Source organism: Labeo rohita, chromosome 5 (assembly GCF_022985175.1).
Source record: "Labeo rohita strain BAU-BD-2019 chromosome 5, IGBB_LRoh.1.0, whole genome shotgun sequence".
Taxonomy (NCBI): Eukaryota; Metazoa; Chordata; class Actinopteri; order Cypriniformes; family Cyprinidae; genus Labeo; species Labeo rohita.
In genome coordinates this window covers 38,682,463-38,703,821 of record NC_066873.1, presented here as the reverse complement: position 1 = coordinate 38,703,821, position 21,359 = coordinate 38,682,463, and the positions used below count along the sequence as shown (strand labels likewise).

At 36.7% G+C, this 21,359-nt stretch overlaps 1 protein-coding gene across 3 annotated transcripts; it reads right to left on the bottom strand.

Annotated features, from left to right (window-relative positions):
- Positions 1-685: 685 nt before the first annotated feature.
- Positions 686-21,359, bottom strand: cdca2 (cell division cycle associated 2). 3 transcript variants are annotated; one of them, XM_051109667.1, is made up of 13 exons: positions 21,155-21,359; positions 20,678-20,880; positions 20,348-20,478; positions 18,318-18,474; positions 17,365-17,519; positions 17,081-17,192; positions 15,033-15,337; positions 14,865-14,925; positions 14,622-14,774; positions 10,001-10,086; positions 9,519-9,593; positions 9,066-9,231; positions 686-1,809 (listed from the first exon to the last, which is right to left on the bottom strand). In XM_051109667.1, the coding sequence occupies exons 2-13, from the start codon at positions 20,832-20,834 to the stop codon at positions 893-895; spliced, it is 2,475 nt and encodes an 824-aa protein (XP_050965624.1). In that variant the 5' UTR covers positions 20,835-20,880; positions 21,155-21,359; the 3' UTR covers positions 686-892. The 3 variants fall into 3 exon arrangements, with proteins under 3 accessions (XP_050965624.1, XP_050965626.1, XP_050965625.1); XM_051109669.1 differs by having other exon boundaries at positions 9,066-9,228; XM_051109668.1 differs by having other exon boundaries at positions 10,001-10,083.

Here is a 21,359-nt window from a genome sequence, read left to right as displayed (position 1 = left end):
GTACTAAATATGATATAAACAAATATAATATTTAGGCAAAATAAGAAAAATGCACACGTTCAAAATGCATTGCGTTTCATTCTGAAGCATCACTAAGCTATGGATCATTCAGGTAACAACATAGTATTAAGAATCAAGTGTATGTAAACTTTTGAACGGGGTCATTTTTATAAATTTAACTATTATTTTCTCTTGTGGACCATATGTAAACATCTTTTATGTGAAATATCTTATTCAGGTCAGTACTAAATAAAAAATAATTTGCATTTTGTATGACCCCTCTTACTTTGGTCAAGTAATTAACATTTTGCAGAATCTGCAAGGTGTATGTAAACTTTTGACCTCAACTGTATATATTACATATATTTAAATAAATGTTTTATATTATATATATATATATTTTGTCTTGATGGTTGAAATATGATCTAGGCATGTTTTCACAACATTCATCCATGTAGTATTTAAAGCAGGCCCCATAACTTTTCACCTAAGTGCTGAGAATGACAAATAATGCCAATGGCAAACAAGCTTGATGCTTTGGATGCAAATTTTGTATGGTACTACTGAATTGCCAGGTAGACAAATTAAAAAAAGAGAAAACAAAATCACTGTCCAAGCAAACTGGGATTGCCATTTATGTAAAAGAATATGAGATTACCACAGGAAAGTCATTTGCAAACAGCAATTCATTCATCCAAGGGAAGATTTAATGAGTCAAAGTAACCTAACATTAACGCAATCTTCTTAATAAGAGCAGGTTTCATCCATAAACACTAAAATTGTGTAAAAAACAAGAGATTTAAAACATTACAAGAGAAAAGAGCAGTACTGTATCAAAAGTTCATCTGACAGTAATTAAACTGTTAACTGACACACAAATGATTGAAGTTAGTTACTCTCCCAAGTCTGGTGTTGGTTCTTCAGAGGCCTGAGAAACAAGTGGTTCAGATACTCCGCTGAGTCTGCCGCGCGTCCTCCTCCGACTCGCTGTACTCAGCTCCGGGGACGTGTGATCCACCCAGGCCAGGCCCACAGCCTGAAGATCCACACTCCTCCGGTTCCTCAGGCTGCGTCGCACAGAACCTCGACTCTTCGCCACAGGTTTCAGGATGTCGTCGATGTTAAAGGCAGCCTGCTGCCAAGGGGCCAAACTAGGCTCTGCAGGTGTAGCGATGCTCTCTGACGCATCATCAGTTATTCGTTCCGATTGACCACTCTCAACTACTTCCTCTACCACAACATTAAGCTTTCCATGAGAACTTTTCAGAGCCCGTCCACGTTTTTTATTACTTGGCGTCATCTGCTCTAAGCTCTCAGTGTTCACCGAGTCTCCATTTGGTACCACACCGCTTATTAAACCCTCAACTTCTTTGTTCTCAGAGCACTCAGCTTCATAATGCACTGGTCTAACAGGATTGTCTTGGTACATTGGGCTCAAACCTGCAGATTCATTTGGCTTTTGGCTCTCAGTACTTTGTTCCCCAGTTTCACCGCTTGATTCAGTAGTGGTGCTAATAGCTGGACTGCCAAGCTTTTTTCTTCTGACTGTGCCTGAGCTACGACGTTGGCGCGCAGGCCTCCCCGAGTCACGTTCGGCTTTGGAAGTCTTTGACATAGAGCTTACTTTTCCTGCAGCACCCTGAGTGCCGACTGAGTCGTCCAAACAAGTCACACCCATGTTTGATTGGTTGCAAGTGGTGTCTGTCACAGTGGAGCTCAACGTCTGCTCATTTTCATCCAGACTTACCATGAGATGAATTGTCTTGCTATGGGGAACGTTGGGAGTCTGAAAGCGGTCTTGCTCTCCATCTGTGTTGGAAGAGTGTAAAACTTTAATTAAAATGTTCAAAACAACATAATATAGTTCTGTCTTACCAACTCCAGAGTGTAAAATGCATTCACAATCTAGTTTCAGAGACCTTAAAGGGTTAGCTTATTGAACAAAAATTGTTTTCTGTCCTTTACCATCATTCCAAATCTATATAACCTGTTCTTCCATGCAACACAAATGGAGATATTTTGAAAGATACTTTGCCATTTTCAATACAACAAAAAGCATATGACACTGCTTTCAAGTTTTAAAAAGGACAGAAAACACCATAAAATTAGTCGGTGCAATTCATGTGCTATATGCCAAAACTAAGGCCACACGATAGCTTTGTGGCAGGAATGGTTAGAAATTTAAAGGGATATTTTTGTTTTCTTTGCATACAAAAATAGGGTTCGCGCAGATACTGCAAAATTAAATTCCAGGACTTTAACCACTACTTTTTTTGATCCAGATCTCACTTGTCAAACAATGTTTTTCAAAAGGATAAATAGATTAATAAAAATATTCTAATAAAACAAAATAGCAAAAATAAAATGAAGCACATGCAAAGTATGCAATGATGTCGACTTAAAAAGAGAAATAAAACACAACCTTTAAAAAAAAAATAAAAATCAACCAGCAACAGGTGTGATACAAAATTAAAATATCTATAATACACAACTGTATACATTAAAAACAAGGGTGTAGGTTTGATTTTGGCATTGGTGGGGACATAACAGCAGATCAAAATTATTCCTAGGAACAATTTAGAAGTGGCTGATATTAGTAGGGACATGTCATAGCATCTGTACTTTGAAAATCACAAGCGATGTCTGACTTTGGAAACTACAGTTCCCACCTTAAATATGAAGAGATCAAACACAAGATGAATGAGTTCATCCAAATTTTACAAAAAGCTTATGGACGTAATTATAACATAAGTCAGTCACTGAAGTGAGTTGCTGTTTTTGTCACTCTTCTGCGGAACATTCATTCATTTATTTAGCAATGAACCACACAGAGTCAATTAGGTCAAAATTTTAAATGTTTAACGTTTTCTTTTTGTTTTAAAATGTTTTAGAAAACAAAAGAAATTATAGTCTGCCTCGACCCAGATTCCACTCCACAATATATGTTTAATCATGCTCATTTCACAATATGGCTTAATTATTATAGAGAAGAAGAAAGTCAACAGTTATGTTGTTTCTAGACCATTTAGGATGATTACATCCTGAGCAAATGGTGGCCCACTGTAGCATGGAAGAGGGTGTGGGACACTGAGAACCATCTCAGACAAAGAGGTGTTAGAACATGATTAACATACAGACCACAGCTGTTATGAAAGGAGCAACTTCATTTACATTAAGGGTAGTAAACTTTAACTGTATAAAAGGTTTGAGCTAAGGAGGTTCTGGGTTCATTCCGACTCCGTTGAACCCAAGGTACAACATGTACTTTGCCACTGCTATGCTGCAATAAACATCTTCATCAAGATCTTCTACGTCCTCTTCACTTTTTCTTACACTGGCGAGCCACCCAACGAGGATTTTCCAAAAGAATAAAAGCAAGGAAAGGTAAGAAAAGCAGTTTCTTTCTTTTTGCTCATTTTTGTCAGGGAAACACCCTCGTTTAAAAAAATCTAGAAAAGAAAATTTTAAGGACAGAAGAGAATTTGGTTTAGTCAGTATTAGCAGGAGAAGTTCTTAAGCCTATTCTGTACAAATTCTGTTTAAGATTCTAACGAAACTGAATCAGCCCGATGCAGTGTGGTTGCAGATTTGTATTGGAATTGTTGTTTCTAAAGTAACTGAAGCAAAGTGCTTAAGTCAAAGTTTCTAAAGTAACTGAAACTTGTTGTTGGTCTGTTATAATTCTGTTAAGATTCTAAAGTAATTGAATCAGCCCGACGCAGTGTTGTATTAGAGCTATTGTTTCTAAAGTAACTGAAACAGATGTGTAAGTTTCTAACGTAATTGAAACGGAGTGAGTTGTTGTGATAATTCTGATGAATTTCTAAAGTAACTGAAATGACCCGACGCAGTGTGGTCACAGAATTATTTCATAACTGTTGTGTGTTTTAGTGTAGTGAGTCTGACGCACTGTGACTCTGTGAAGTTTAAAGCCCAAAAAGCAGCGTTGATTTGCCCGACGTACTGTGGCTAAGTAAACTGTTTTAAAAATATAACCTAAAACCCGAAGTAGTGTGGTTTTGTCCGACGTACTGTGATAGTGTTATATTTTTAACAGTTTGGTGTAGTAAAGTGTAAGGCCCGATGGAATGTGGCCATGTCCGAAGAAGTAAAAATTTTGTTTAGAAGCTGATGTAGTGTGGCTGTTTTATTCATTTGCATCCAAAGCAAAGGAGCTGTGAATAAATAGACTAACAGGTATCTTAAAAGTAACTAGATAATGTTCAGTCAGTGAAGAAATAAAGCCTATTGAATTGCTGAAGACAATTTAATAAGATTTTGAAAATGGAAGAAATGATTGTTAAATACATTGCTAAACACGGCACTCAAGGAATGTTTGATGGAATAGAGAAGATTGTTGATAAACCATATGAATGGGCTATCTCTAAATTTGAAAACTATCCAAAAATGCCTAAGAACAAAAAAGGAAACATTGCCAATGCACTTCAAGCTGTTCTTGCATCGTACAAAGTAACTAGAAGGAGAGTAGATGAGCTAGAGGCTGAAAATGAACGACTCAGTTTTGGAATAATATCTACTAAAAAATACCATGCAAGTGAAACAATATGGAAAGAAGAAAAGATTAGGATGCAGAGTGAGATCACACATCTTAGAACTAACAATAACATGCTTATATCCTCTGTAGAAGCATTGTCCAATGATTTGGAGGAAGCAAAGGTTGCTTGTCAGTTTATGATAAACAATGGCTCAACTAAGGAACACAGCAGTAAGACACCATTAGGGGTCACACTGTGTAACCCAATTCCAGAAATGTTAGATTTGCAGGAAGATGAGAGTTGGGAAAGAGATTCTGAGTCAATCAGTTCTCAATATTCTGACTGCACAGTTAGATTCCCAATAGCACCAGTGCGAACAAGACAGAATGGAAATGGAAATGAGAGGGTTCTTGATCAAAGAACTGAAAATGGCCAAGCTGTTAGACAGCTGTCTTTTATGGACTTTCAAAGTCTTGTTACGGCAGTGGGTACTTTTGACCCTGATAATATGGATCCTGTAGAGTTCTTGTCAAAACTGGAGAATATAGTGGAGGTTTATAGTGTGTCAGATGAAGATGCTTGTAGACTTCTCACGATCTCCATTCCTCGCTCATTAACTAGTGCTCTCTCACAGGAAGTTCGTGACAAAAGAGCAGACAGAGGGGCAAGAAGAGAAGCTCTACTTAGGCTTGTTGGGACTGATTTGGTAAACTTGAGAAAGATAACTGAGGTGATAATGGAACCTGGGGAGCATCCTCTAACATTTGCATACAGGTTGTGGGAAATGTTTAACTGTTACAGTGGTTTGCAAAATGCAACTAAACAAAACCTCATGTTTAAGTCTGCATTAATTGCACAGAGCAGTTCACACATGCGTGAAGCCATTGCTCTTCATGTAGATGTAAATGCATCATACGAGCAAATCATTTCCAAAATGACACAGTATTTTAGTGCAAATAGTCAAAGGAAAGCTGCAGAATCTAGACAACCGGTTGCTGACTTTGGCAGAAGAGAATGTTCTAGATTATCTGGTCGTTTCCATCACAGACCAAGGAGATTTGACAGAGTAAATTCAGAAGGTGTTACTCTTTGTTATGCATGTGGAAAAGCTGGTCACATTGCTAGACATTGTCAAGACTGTGAGAGACCTCAAAGGTTTGTCTGTCATGCATGTGGAAAATATGGTCACATAGCAAGTCATTGTTTGGAGAAAGGTCAGGAAGTTGTTTGTTTTGCTTGTGGAAGGATGGGACACAAGGCAAGACAGTGTCACTTTTCACATAAAAGAAAGATGGGCTATCGTGATTTGATTAAGAAGATAGGCAATTTAGAAACCCAGTTGGCATTGTTGAAAGGAAATAAGGAAGAGGCCATTCACACCTTGCCAGACACAGCACTGCATGAACATGACTGTTGTCCAGTCACAAGCAGATGCTGATGTGAATTGGAGATTTTTTTATTTTTTTTTTATGATAGTACCATATTTTAGAACAATATGTTTACTATCAAAAGGGGGGTGATTCTTCATAATGTATGAGAAAGTGTTAATGGCATTGATATTTAAATATAATTTCTGATAGTCTGAAATGATTTAATTACATTTTGTGATTATATTTCTGTAACACTGATGTTTCGAATGTGAAAAGATTTTTGTGGGGGAAAGGGGGGCAACCTCTTCTTTTGATCATGTTTCAGGCATAAGCATTGAGATGTTTGTTAGAAAGGTGTCCCCTCCTGGAGAAAAATGATCCGGTCATCTGAAGGACAAGAAGGCCAGCAGAACCAGTGGAGCCAGAGGACTTCCACAAGAAAAGGTCTGCTTAAAGAACAGAGTGATCACCATGACAAAGAAAATCAAGAGATTTCCAGACCTGCAAGATCCAGAACTCCCGGCCTAAAAGAAAAGGAAATTCTGAGATTCACAATGGCATGGACTTCAAGAGACCGCAAAAACCAACAAGACCAGTGACTGCTTCTTTCTGAGAACCTACTACAATGTGAAAAGAATGGGGTGATCACTGTGACCAAGAAAATCAAGAGATTTCCAGACCTGCAAGATCCAGAACTCCCAGCCTAAAAGATCTAGAAATCCTGAGATTCACCATGGCATGGATGGACTTGAGAGAACTGCACAGACTGCATCAACACCAGTGACTGCTTCTTTCTGAGGACTTGCAATCCAATGTGAAAAGAATGGACAACAGATAAGGGAAACACAAAGAGATCAAGATTTTTAGAGACTATGGACTTATATGGTCTTATCACCAAGATGGAAAACAAGTGGGCAAAGGACATACCCACACAAAGAAATGCACAAAGACACAAACTCACATGACACTAGAAAGACAAATATATGCATACACAAATGCAAAAAATATATTATTGTCTGCTGAAGGCACATATGTGGATAAAGGACGTCCACACTGAGAGAACGGACACAAAGCACATGACATTAGAAAGACAAATATATGAATACTCGAATGCAGAAAAAAAATATTATGGTCTAATGAATGCACACATGTGGACAAAGGATGTTCACATTGATAAAAGGGACAGAACGTGTGTGTGGGGAAAAACACACGCATACACACAGACACACACACACACACAACACACACACACACTTTATGGTATTGATGGATGTTTTTGCTCAGGCTTTTGCCTGTGTTTGTAATGTCATAATGTTTAGTATGTTTGCATAATTCCTTTTGCTGTTATGGTTCTCAAGTGCTCCTCTCCCAAACCCAAGGAAATGCTTGTATGTCTTTTTGCTAAATTTTAGAAAAAGTCTATGGTAATTTTGCCTAATTGGATGGAGCGATAACCAGTGTGCATGAGGTGTTGACCCAAAGACGGGTAAGATTCTCCGATGGCCATAAGGGAACAACCTAAGCCAGGGCTTCACCGCCACTGGGCGCCTACCCAGGAAGGGAGGTGTAATCTGTATAAGGGAGTGGATGTGATGCTTCTTCCGGGCCAAGAGCATCAAAGAGGGGACTGTAAGAAATTATAGTCTGCCTCGACCCAGATTCCACTCCACAATATATGTTTAATCATGCTCATTTCACAATATGGCTTAATTATTATAGAGAAGAAGAAAGTCAACAGTTATGTTGTTTCTAGACCATTTAGGATGATTACATCCTGAGCAAATGGTGGCCCATTGTAGCATGGAAGAGGGTGTGGGACACTGAGAACCATCTCAGACAAAGAGGTGTTAGAACATGATTAACATACAGACCACAGCTGTTATGAAAGGAGCAACTTCATTTACATTAAGGGTAGTAAACTTTAACTGTATAAAAGGTTTGAGCTAAGGAGGTTCTGGGTTCATTCTGACTCTCAAGATTGAACCCAAGGTACAACATGTACTTTGCCACTGCTATGCTGCAATAAACATCTTCATCAAGATCAAGTCTCAAACTGAATCAAATAATTTGCAATTCGTGCTCCGAAGGTCCGATCTAAAACAAAAGATTTGCAATACGCACTCAAAAGTCCCGATCTGAATAATGATTTGCGAACCATCATTTCAGATCAGGACTCAAGGCATGCATGTCAAATAATTTAATTTGCAAAATGATTCACGAACCTGCTCTGAAGTTTCAATCTCAATCAAATGATTCACGATATGCAATATAAAGTCCTGATCTGAATCAAATGATTCGCAATACGACTGGTGCGATTCAAAACAGTGAAGCATTTTGCAATGCAATTGTTTAATTGATTCAGAGTTTTGAAAAGCTCAGTTTCACCCATCACTATACGTGCTTATTATTATTGTCTTTGAATAATTCAAGCGATTTTTGAGTACCACTTTAGGAATATTTCTATTTTCAAGTGTTTTCCAGGCCTTAAGGGAGAAGTCCACTTCCAGAACAACAATTTACAGATAATGTACTCAACTCACCACCTTGTCATCCAAGATGTTCATGTCTTTTTTTCTTCAGCCGTAAAGAAATTGTTTTTTTGATTTCAGGATTTTTCTCTGTATAATGGAGAAAAGAATACTCGTAGCTTCATAAAATTATGATTGAACAACTGATGTCACATGGACTACTTTATCGATGTCCTTACTACCTTTCTGGGTCTTGAACGTGGTAGTTGCATTGCAGTCTACATACTGTCAGAAAGCGCTCGGATTTTATCAAAAATATCTTATTTTGCGTTCTGAATATAAATAAAGTTCTTACGGGTTTGGAACATCATGAGGGTGAGTTATTAATGACAGAATTTTCATGTTTGGGTGACCTAACCCATTAACAGCTCCTGCTCACAATATTCCTTCATTGTACAATAAAAATCTAATTTACATTAATCAGTCCAATCAGACTAAATATAGATTAGCAAATTTTAAGGGGCGTCACAACGGGCAGTTCTTTATAAAAAAAAAAAGAAATACTTTATAAGGAAGGCTGTTCAATATTTACTCTGTAAACAAAATTCAAGCTTCAACTTAGTTAAAACCTCCATGGCATTCTGGCGGCCTTCAGTGCCTTTATGAGACCACTTTATAAAAATCACTCACGAAGTGGGTGAGTCATAAATGAAAGACTTGGACAAGGGTACCTATTTGTTTTCCTGATTGAGTCTGTGTTGGCGTGTTGTTGAGACTAGTCGACGTCGTCTCAAATATGGGGCTGAGAAGAGGGTTTTTTGAAGCATAGTCTCTTTTCCCATACAGAGAACGATCCACCTCCTTATTGCCAAATCGTTTTTTTGCTCCTGACGTCTTCTGGAAGCAAAAAAAACAAACAAAAAAAACAAGCTGCAGTGAGGAACATGGACAGAGTTCACACACAAATGTGCTCAAAGGCTCTAGACACATGAAATCACGCATCATGCTATTTATATACCAAACGCCAAGTCCAAGTCACATTAGTGTTCTTATTTCAGGCTCAGTGTCAGTTTGATGCCAGCGTTAATAATCAGAGCTTAAAAAGCCTCCGTTCACCAAAACTTATCACATGTCAGCTTGACGATAAATGCATAAAGTCTAAATCCACTTCTTAAGCTTCACACCTTCATCTTTCCTGAAGCAGAAGCTGCTGCTGTACGTGAGCTTCTTCTCTTCTCAGGCTCATTCTCCCCTGGTTGCTGAAACAGAAGAAAAGAACAGAGTTGGATGACTGAAATTAAATCTCTGTCAGCCTTTTGATGCGATTTAATACAAAGCCTGAAAACACACAGAAATCTGGGATTTCTAACCTAGAAATTAAGTTTTAACTTTCTGTAAAATGCAAAAGAAAAAGATGAAATATTATTCTCAACATAAAACCTCACACAAAACATACAATAAAGCAAGGTAAAGGATTACATATGTATCAATATGCAAATATGCAAATCTTAGTTTTATTCTTGTAGCAAAATATTTTGAAACATGAAACGTGTCACACAGTTTACCACAAACTCCTCTGAGAGATAAGAAAGGTAACAGCTGAATTCGTGCTTCGACTTCAAAACAGACAGTTTGAAAGAGGTGATCTGCAGATATGAGATCTCACCTTTCTTTTCCTACTGCGAGAGCGAGTAGGTTCAGTGCTGGAATTGGACTCAGAACTGGCAGAAGACTCCTGGACAACATCTACTGCTGACAAGAAAACATTCAATCAGATATTATAAACTAATACTAACATATATTTGACTAAATACTGACACACTCTTGTGTTCTGAAATATATACAAAGAGTTCATTTGAAAAAACATAACTTTTCAGATAACAATTTTCAAAAACCATGTTTTTTCATTGTGCATTCCAATTAATCTTAATCAAACTGCAGTTGGGTTTTTTGACAAAGTAAAAAAAAAAAAAAAAAAAATACAGCTAACGAACACATTAAAACAAGATAACATCATAAAAAAACATGATTTTTGAAAATGTAAAAAAAACAGTTATCTGTTTTGGCAAATAAACTCTTCATATACAAACAGCTATATAGTAGTAGAATAGTAGAAGTAATGTAGCTCAAAAACACAGTTTGGCTCATGAGTTTGTATTCTCCTTGAAGAATCTGTAAGAAATTTATAATGATGATCATAAAAGATGCATTTTGCTCTTTAAATACAGTACTGCCCTGAGGAAGCTATTTGACTTAAAGCACATTTACTTGTACTCCACAAGGCAAAATTACTGAAATGACACATCTTGTTCACGTTTAAGCACTTACTGCAAAAATGACATTTTCATAATCCACTAGAAGGTAGGTTGTCTGAATAACTAGTTGCTCTTAATGAAGTATTGAATACAGGGTTTCTGCAAGTTTTATAAAGGTAAATTATAGGGATGTAACAACATTATCAATATTGTGATACTGCAATAACAAAACTGTCTCAATTAGTGTTGTCAAAAGACCCGGTACTTCGGTACCAAGTCGGTACTAAAAAAAATTAAATGTTACGGTACCAGGTTTTCTTAAGTACCGGTGGTACCGAGCACCCGGTCAACCCGGTTCTTACTGCGCTATGCGAAAAGTACGCACTGCGCAGTTGCGTCTTCTTCATAAAACCACAGAGACACGGCGACCGGTGGTGCTGCTGATGCGGCTGCTCTGAATCCGCTTGTTGTAAAGAAAGGAGGAAGGAGCCACGTGTGGAAATATTTTGTATTTGCGGCTGATGACAAGGGCAACATCATAGATCATCAGAAACCCATTTGCAAACGGTGTCATCGAAGTTCTCTCTCAAAAGGAGGAAATACATCGAACTTAATAAAACACCTCAAAGACCGACACCAAGATTTAATGAAAGAGTTCAAGCAGGTAAGTTTTCATTTAATTTTATATTTAGAGCTTTTGTTATAAAAATTATACCTTAAATAAACATCGCCATTTGCTTAGTTAATCGTTAGCATAAGCGCGGCTAATGCTAACGCGAGAATTAGAATAAACTTCATTATTAAGTGTTTAATGCTCTTATAGCGTTTATTAAAAAAAAAAAAAAAAAACAGGACATGATAGTGTGGTATTTTTACACACCTGAGGCTTTTAAATGACCTGTGTAGCTAAAATATGTGTGTTAGAGAACAAATGTATGGTTAATGTTTATAGCCTTAAAATCGGTCCATCAGAAAAGCAGTTCTAGGCTATGAAATATAGTTTGCGCAGTTTGATGAGTGAACATTAATTAATGTGTGTGAATGTTGTTTTATACAAACATTTGATCGTTCATGTTTGTTCATTGTGCGTGAAATAATGTTAACAGATACAACTTTTAATTTAAAATAAATTAATACATTTTGAAATTAAGAGAATAATTGCTATGTAACACTTGTTTATTAAGTCATGTTAAATGGGGTCTTTTTGTAAAGTGTTTTTAATACGACAGTTTCCGTCTGTGTAACATTGATATCTTACACTCAGTATAAGTAATCTTATCTAACTTTGTTATAAAAAGCTGAGGTTTGTTATTTACTGAAAAGTTATATATAAAGTTCTGTTTAGCTGGTGTCAATCTAATATTGCATTTAGTCAGAGTCAGCCCATTGTTTTACTGAAGTATATTATATTTTCCTTTTACAGCTGCAGGCTGAAGAAGACCACGAACCAAACTCCTAAGCAGACAACGGTTCCAGATGCTTTTCAGCAGCAGAAGTATGACAAAAACTCACCTGAGGCAAGAAAACTGAACCGAGCTGTTGCTGAATTCACATGTATGGATCAAGTGCCAGTTTATACAGTGAAAAATGGGGATTTCAGCAAATGCTTCATCACCTCAGCCCAAAATACCAGCTTCCAAGTCAAAACTTTGTTTTATTTTTGTTTGTTATAAATAAAAATAGTGTGTTGTTCAATTCATGTTTTTGTGTTTTGATTTGGTACCGAAATTGGTACCGAGAACCGTGGATTTTCACTGGTATTGGTACCGAATACTGAAATTTTGGTACCGTGACAACACTAGTCTCAATATTATCTAGATCACATGACGATGAAACAATAGGGCTTCCAGGCAAAAACTGTAGTTTTTACAATATGTTTAAACTTATTCTAACATAAAAGGTCTTTAAAGGTGTGTATGGGCCATTATGCTTTGGAACAGTATATCAAATGATCTAAAACCGAAAGCACAATATTGCTTAATCACTTCATCAAGTTTTTGCTATGTGTTTCTAAGTGAAGTGCGCACTTCTTTCAGGCGATCACCTCGTGATTCTGTGTTTTCTGCGGCTCAGAACGGCTCGGTTCACAGTGAGTAAAATTACGTTTAGCACACATTTGGAAACGCAACAGCCACCAGTTGTGTTTTATTTCTGCGGCAGATAAGTACAGCATTTCAACAGATTTGTAGTGAGACGCCTTTTTGTAAGCCTGTTTTCACTGAAGCTGGAGTTTTCCGTCAAAATAAAAGCTCTACGGCCGTTTGCGTCAAAATAAAAGCTTAAGTGTAGTATGAATTGCTGACAGCTAGTGTTTAAATAGGTAATGTTTGTGCAGTCAATTCAAAATATCTTTTTCAAGTGTAGAAATTAGGAAAGTAGTATTGTAATGTACCTACTATAGTGTAAAGCAAAATAATATACCTATACAATACTCATTTTCATTTATTTTACACTGAAATTGTTTTACAGTATATGGGCATTATGGTCTTTGCTTTTATTATATTATTATATTCTAATTTGTTTCGCTTCCTAAAACACCAGTGTAAATTTAAAGTAGTAGTCCACTTCCAGAACAAAGATTTACAGATAATGTACTCACCCCCTTGTCATCCAAGATGTTCATGTCTTTCTTTCTTCAGTCAACATTAAAAAAAAAAAACATTTCAGCATTTTTCTCCATATAGTGGATTTCCATGGTGCCCCGAGTTTGAATTTTTTAAAATGCAGTTTAAATGTGGCTTCAAACGATCCCAGCTGAGGAAATAGGGTCTTATCTAGTGAAACAATCGGTTATTTCCATAAAAATAATACAATTTATATACTTTTCAATGTCAAACGCTCGTCTTGTCTTACTCTGCCTGGACTGTTTTTGTTTGGTTCATGACAGTTATGTCGAAAAACTCCCATCTCATGTTCTCCCTCAACTTCAAAATCGTCCTATTGCTGTTTCACCTTTTTTTTTTTTTTTTTAAGGGTGTTTGATCTTCTTTGCATGTTTACTTTGCATAGACTGGGTCGGTACTTCTGCGGCGATGTAGGATGATTTTGTAATCATTCTTGAAGTTGAGGGATAAAATACGACATACCCCAACTGTCTTGAGTCAGAATACACTGAGTTCAGGCAGAACAAGACAAGACGAGCGTTTGAGATTAAAAAGAATATATTATTTTTAAGAAACTAACCAATCGTTTCGCTATACAAGACCCTTCTTCCTTGGCTGAGATTGTTTACAACCGCATTTGGAGATCGTTTGAAGCCGCATTTAAACTGCATTTTGAAAGTTCAAACTCAGGGCACCAAATCCATTATATGGAGAAAAATCCTGAAATGTTTTCCTCAAAAAACAATTTCTTTACGACTGAAGAAAGAAAGACATGAACATCTTGGATGACATGAACATCTTGGGTGCACATATTATCTGTAAATTTTTGTTCTGGAAGTGGACTTCTCCTTTAATTTAGACAGACAGTATAATAAAAAGAGGGTTGAGTCCCTTTTAAAGTTCAGGTACAAGCCAACTAACTGATTTGTTTTCTGACTTGCTTTCTTAGTTGAATAATTGTTGAATAAATTATTTTTGTTTTCTCTGCACACAAAAATTATTCTCGAAGCTTCATAAAATTAAGGTTGTACCACTGATGTTAAATGGACTGTTTTAAAGATGTCCTTACTACCTTTCTGGACCTTGTATGTGGCAGTTTCGTTGCTGTCTATGCAGGATCAGAAAGCTCTCGAAATTCATAAAAAATATCTTCATTTGTGTCTTTAAGACAAACAATGGTCTTACAGGTTTGGAACAACATAAGGGTGAGTAATCAATGACAGAATTGTCATTTTTGGTTGAACTATCCCTTTAAAATAGTTTGTTGCAAAATTAGAAGAACAGTAAACTTATAATTCTCCTTTGAACTTTTGCAATCTTCATTCTATTTTGCTAAAAACTTTCAGCACAGAAAAAATATATATGATATGAATTTGTTAAGGGCAAGAAAGAGAGCATGCTATAAAAAGTGGAAGAAAGTTGAACTCACCAGAGAGTGCCAGTGGCTGATCACCAGTGGGACAGAGCAGTTTTTCCTCTGTCTGTGAATTTGATAGTACATCTTCTTCCTCTTGAAAAGCTGCGTTCATAACTTCAACGTCTTCAGCCTGGGGCTGCCCTGGGTCCTCAGCAAAAAGTGCATCTACAGTTTTAGATACACGATTAGAATACAAACTGAAGAGAAAGTTTTTCCAAAACCTTTCCTTGTCTTGAAAAACATTTCATAACTCACCTTTGCAGTCCTCAGAAGGTTTGTATGAAGGAGACTCATCCTCCATACTGGGAAAACTGATCTGAGAAGATGGAAAGCCACAAAAACTCAACTACAGTACAAACAGTGGAATAAAACCACAAGACGCTGATATATATGTTTTATCTACAATCAGATATATTGTGTCACCTTCTTGATCTCTTCAAATACTTCATCACTGTACAGCAGTCCAACACTGCATCTGTCAATAACCAGGACAGGTGAGGCTCCATTGCTTTGAGGACTACTGAAGTCAGGCTGCGGAAGAGGATCAGATCGTTGTGGGGTCTTCAGCAGTGAGCGTTTAGGACCTGTAGATGACGGAGGACACTTTGGGGTGGCTCCTTTCTGTAGTGGGGTACTGGGAGGGAGAGTTTTGTCAAAGAACTCTGGAGAGAGCGGGGCCCCAAAACGAACACGCTTCTTCTTGCGTACAGAAGAGACTGCATTCTCATCTATAGGAAGAAAATAGATTTTAACAAGTTTAGGATTTGAAACAAAATAAACCACCAATAAACATTATGTATTTATCATTAAATTTTTCTTGATAGTCTAAGTAAGAGTACAATGCACTATGAAACAACAACAACTTTCAGAATCCAAAATAACAATTTACTGAAACTAAAAGCAAAGCACAGCTAATGAGCTCAATTCTGCTCACTAAGTTAAAGGAGAAGTCCACTTCCAGAACAAAAATTTACAGATAACGTACTCGCCCCCGTGTCATGCAAGATGTTCATGTCTTTTGTTCTTCAGTCGTAAAGAAATTGTTTTTTGAGGAAAACATTTCAGGTTTTTCTCCATATGTGACCCTGGACCACAAAACCAGTCTTAAGTCGCTGAGGTTTATTTGTAGCCAAAAATACATTTTATGGGTCAAAATTATTGATTTTTCTTTTATGGCAAAAATCATTAGGAAATTAAGTAAAGATCATGTTCCATGAAGATATTTTGTAAAATTCCTACTGTAAATACATGAAAACTTAATTTTTGATTAGTAGTATACATTGTTAAGAACTTTATTCGGACAAAGGCAATTTTCTCAATATTTTGATTTGTTTGCACCCTCAGATTCCAGGTTTTAAAATAGTTGTATCTCGACCAAATATTGTCCTATTCTAACAAACCATACATCAATGGAAAGCTTTGATGATGTATAAATTTCAGTTTTGAAAAATTGACACTTATGACTGGTTTTGTGATCCAGGATCACATATAACGGACTGATACGGTGCCCCGATTTTGAACTTCCAAAATGCAGTTTAAATGCAGCTTCAAACGTTCCCAAATGCGGTTGTAAACGATCCCAGCCGAGGAAGAAGGGTCTTATCTAGCGAAACGATCGGTTATTTTTATAAAAATAATACAATTTACATACTTTTTAATGTCAAATGCCCGTCTAGTTTGCTCTGCCTGAATGCATGTCGAAAAACTCCCATCTCATGTTCTCCCTCAACTTTTTTTTAATGAAAATAACGATCGTTTCGCTAGATAAGACCCTTCTTCCTCGGCTGGGATCGTTTGATACCATATTTAAACTGCATTTTGAAAGTTCAAACTCGGGGCACCATCAGTCCATTATATGGAGAAAAATCCTGAAATAAATTCCTCAAAAAAAAAAACCCCACAATTTCTTTGCAACTGAAGAAAGAAAGACATGAGCATCTTGAATGACAAGGGTCAGTATCTGTAAATTGTTGTTCTGGAAGTGGACTTATTTAAAAAAAATGACAATTACCAGGTTTTTCATTCCCTGTGCAAATGAAAAACAAATTATGAGGTTTCAGCATAACCAACAATTTCCACAACAATAATAAGCAGCAATCGTTTTACACTGATGTTAAAAAGTGTTTCTTGAACAGTATTGAATGATTTTTTAAAATATCATGTGACACTGTAGACTTCAGTAATGGCTGCTGGGAATTCAGCTTTGCATCACAGGAATAAATTATATTATAAATAATATTATATATATATATATATATAAAAAAAAAGTTACTTTAAATTGCAATTCGGTTTGTACTGTATTTTTTATAACCAAATAAATGCAGCCTTGGTGAGCATAAGATACTTTCAAAAACAAACTCTTTCAACTTTTAAATGGTAGGATAGTTTTTATGAATGATATAGCCTATATAAAAGTATTACATAGCCTTTTAAGTTTTCAAAACACTTTCATGCATTTAGAGTTTCCTTACCTGCTGGCTTAATTTCTGGTTTTGACAGCATGGGTAAAGACAAAAGCTCATTCTTTGCATTCGAATCCAAGTCTGAAAGAGGCCTCTGGCTTTGAGACTCAAAGTATTTCAACTATAACCACAGAAAAACAAAGTCTGTTGGAGCTTGCATATCATCCATTGGTTGCATTGCAAGCACTTTACCTGTGCCACTTTATCTGCTAATGGCAATTTAACACATGATAAGCTTCAAAACCATATAATCAAATATCAAACACAAAACCGCTAAATGTGGATTTGTTTACCCCTTGCTCCTGTTGTGTTGTGAAGGTGGGGTAGGGGAGTGCAGTCTCAGTAATCTTGTCCTCACACTCCCCCTGAGGGCCCCAGCAACGCTTCTTAGAGGGAGGAGGCGTCATCGAAGTGGGTGGGCTTTGAGTAGTCAGTGTGTTCTCTTTTTCTGCAGGACAGACAGTAGCAGAAAGAGGTGATGACCCAAGATGGCATTTGGAAAATATGGGTCACGCTACATAAGAATACAATTCATCTGTGCTCATTTTAAAATTGCAGTGCTAATTGTTCTCAACAGTAGCTGACTAAAATGCATGAAAGCCATGCAGAGAAAACTCTGCAGAACTAAAAATTGCTATTAATGATGAGGCCATCACTGATCCAAGTTAAAGCACAGCATGAAAGACAGAATCCCACATCTAACATATAAATCAAAAGAAAAAGAGCTGCTTATAAACTTAAATATTCCAGACTGCTTTCTGTATTATTCCAGGTTGACGTTATGAATTTTAAAAATTAAATGTGACGTATTAAAATAACTATACCGTTATGCCTCAAATGTCTTCTTTACATATGAATAAATCATAAATATTCATAACGTCAAAACCTGAAATCATCACTGATTATTCAAAGTGGAAGACTGGATATGCTTTTTCAATCTTTTTATTAACACTAAATGCTCTCTGAAATTAGGAACATGTTTATTTTAGGACTCACAATCATCAGTTGATTTATTCTGCACATCATCCTGCTGCGCTCTAACTGGGATCAATGGAAGAAATCAAACTGCGTCAAATTTATTATGGTGCCTGCTTATTCTGAATAAGTTCTATTATCTGGAAATGGCAAGCAATGACAGTATGACATTCTCATAATTACTTCAATTTCTTCTGGTCCTAGAATACTGCGTCTCATAGACATCCTGTTTTTGTGTCGGCAGCAGTCAACATTTTGAGAAGAGACTGACCGTTCTTAGAATCTTTAGCCAAAGTGCTTCTAGCACTCTCATTCCCCTCATTTTTCTTCTGTTCATCCTCTTCGTCCTCCTCCATCAGACACTGGAAAGCAGCCATCTTCTTCTTCAGAGAGTCACAGCGTGAAAGGAATGGACTCCCCTGCAAAAGCTTCATGAGGACAGTGCACAAAGTTACAACTGCTGATTAAGAAAAATACAAACAGCCTTCATCATCACCACCATAATGATTATATACGATGTGGTCCACTCTTTGAAACACATGCATGTTGTCTTATACCAGAGGTTCTTAACTGGTGGGTTGTTACTCAAAAACAGATTGCAAGTATGTCCTGATAGGATTGTAGACTACGGGGGAAAAGCAATGCAAATAGCTATAATATCATCCATTTTGGAAAGCAAATTAAAAAGGTTCACATACAGTGTTTTACGATGTGTCATCAATCGGCCATACTGGAAGCACAGAACGTAAACAATGCCACTGAACTGAATGAAACTTGCATATTTTGCTGTGGAAAGTCAATTATTGTCATATTTTGGGCTGTACTTATCAGTCGGACCAGGAAAAACTTCTAGAATACTACAGACTGCCAAGTTATAACAAATCAAGGAGAAGAGTGCAAAAAACTGTCTGAGGAACTAAAGGTGTTTGTGGTTGGCCAAACTGAACCAGGATTTCCAGGGCAAGAATCTTGACAACATTTGTGTTTGTTCTGATCATCTCTGGTCAGGTAGGTGAATGTTACGCTAATATCTTAATACTGCTCAAACATATCTTCACCACCCATTAACTTTAGCTTGTCAAATTAATGTGCCCTTTCCTGCTTACTAAGTCCATCTCTATATGATTCACCAGCTTCCACATGTTTTTTCCATGGTTTAGACAGCATAAATTAGAAGAACGACATATTCAGTAGTACATTTACCATGCAATCCATGCTGTTTACATCTGAGTATCGCCAATATGGCTGCGCATCCGGGTAACTGACCAAATCGTGAAGTAAGTGCAAACCCTCTATACTATATATGCATCTACTCAAATGTTACAGTATTTTGATACAAAGTTATTGGTCACTTCCATGCATTAGGTTAACAAATCACATCCGCATTCACAGAATTAATGTGAGGATGATAATTTTGCATAGTTGATGGTTAATGGAAATATGAAAGAAATATTTCACCTCAAAATGACCCCCCAAGCCACCCATTATGTAGATGAGTTTGTTTCTTTATCAGCACAGATTTGGGGAAATTTAGCATCACATCACTTGTTCTGCAATGAATAGGTGCCATCAGAATCAGAGTCCAAAAAGCTAATACACAATCACAATAATCCACAAGTAATCCACACAACTCCAGTCCATCAGTTAACATCTTGTGTGGAAAGCTGCATGTTTGTACAAAACAAATTCATCATTAAGATGTTTTTAACTTCAAACTTTTGCTTCAGGCTAAAATATGAGTCCTCTATGCATAAGATTGCTTTCTCCAGGGAAAAGTTGTCTTGTTTGAATCAGGGAAGAAAAATGCACAGATCAAGTACCTTTACAAGCAAAAACCGTTTTAAACAAATATCACAATAATGATGTGAGAGGACAACAGGGGATGGATATTTTCACTGGATGATGCATTATTATTGATTATGGACTCATATTCTGGCCAGAAGCAACAGTTTAAAGTTAAAATGGCTTAATGATGGATTTGTTTTTTACAAACACCGCTTTTTAAACAGACATTAATCAATGGACTGGGGTCATATGGATTACTTCTGGAATATCGTGCTTTTATCATCTGTTTCAGATGACACTCTGTCACTAAATTTCTCCAAAGCTTTCTCAATGATGAAACAAACTCATCTTTATCTCGGATGGCCTCAAGGTAAGTAAACTTTCTGTGAATTTTCATTTTTTGGTTGAACTTTTTCTTTCATTTTTAAACGCATTATGGTTACTTTTGTTTGATAATCACTTGATGTAAAATCTGAGTCCTGAAGCAAATACAGCTGTGTTACACCATCCATCTACCTGGGGTGTTCGTGGAGGTGTTTTTGCAGCTTGTTTGGCTCTGAAGCAGATGAGTGAGTTCGTTTCTGGAGATCCTCGAACCCCAATATTGGATCTCCTCCTGGCCTTCAGTTGAGCAACTCTGGATTTATCTGAGGAGAAAACTTAGTATTAACAGTGCTTCTTCAGTTTGATTTATAAAAATAAAGTAACTCAAAAAATTATCAAAATAAAAAAAAAAACAGCAATAAGTTTAAAAGAGTGCTTATTTACACACTGCAAGAACTACAATTCTTGAATCAGTGACTCATGAGGAAGAACATTATTAAAATTCAGTTCAATGTTGTTAACCTTTAATCTTGGAGGATGGTAAGAAGCTGTCTGTTGATATGCCAAACTGTGAAGGAGTAAGTTTGGAGAAATCCACATCTCCAGCTTCAGTGTTCTGCCGAGAGGGAGACAGGGCTGCCAGCGGTGCTCTGCTGTCCATGACTTCAGTAACCTCCATTCTTGAGTCCAGTACATAAGATATGAAATCTAAGTAAATAAATTAGCTAAACATGAGAGAAAAAAATCAGAGAGTAAGATTACAAGATCGTCCACTCCTTTATGCACGTCTGTTAACATCTTAAAACATCAGGCCAGCGATGTGTAACATCTAATGTTACTTTAAGAAAGGCTACACATCTGCATTGTTTTACCTAGCAGTGTATGTTAACTAATAACACAGCTACAACTTTGTTTTGATATCTAAATGTTTCGTTAAATATGTAAATAAAGTAAAATATTGTTTGCACTGTAGTGAAATGTTCAAACTTCGCTCCTTACCGCACGTTAAAACGGCGCAAATATCCTTCCGCTGAGAAGGAACCCCAAAGCACTTGGATTGTTACTTAAAATAAAAACGACTAATGTTTACAGCTACTAATCTTGAAAACATTTATACACATTACTGTACTTTAAATATGTTTTTGTACGTGTATTTTCAAGACATGAGAAAGCACTACTGACTCTAACGCATCTAGCTGTCCAT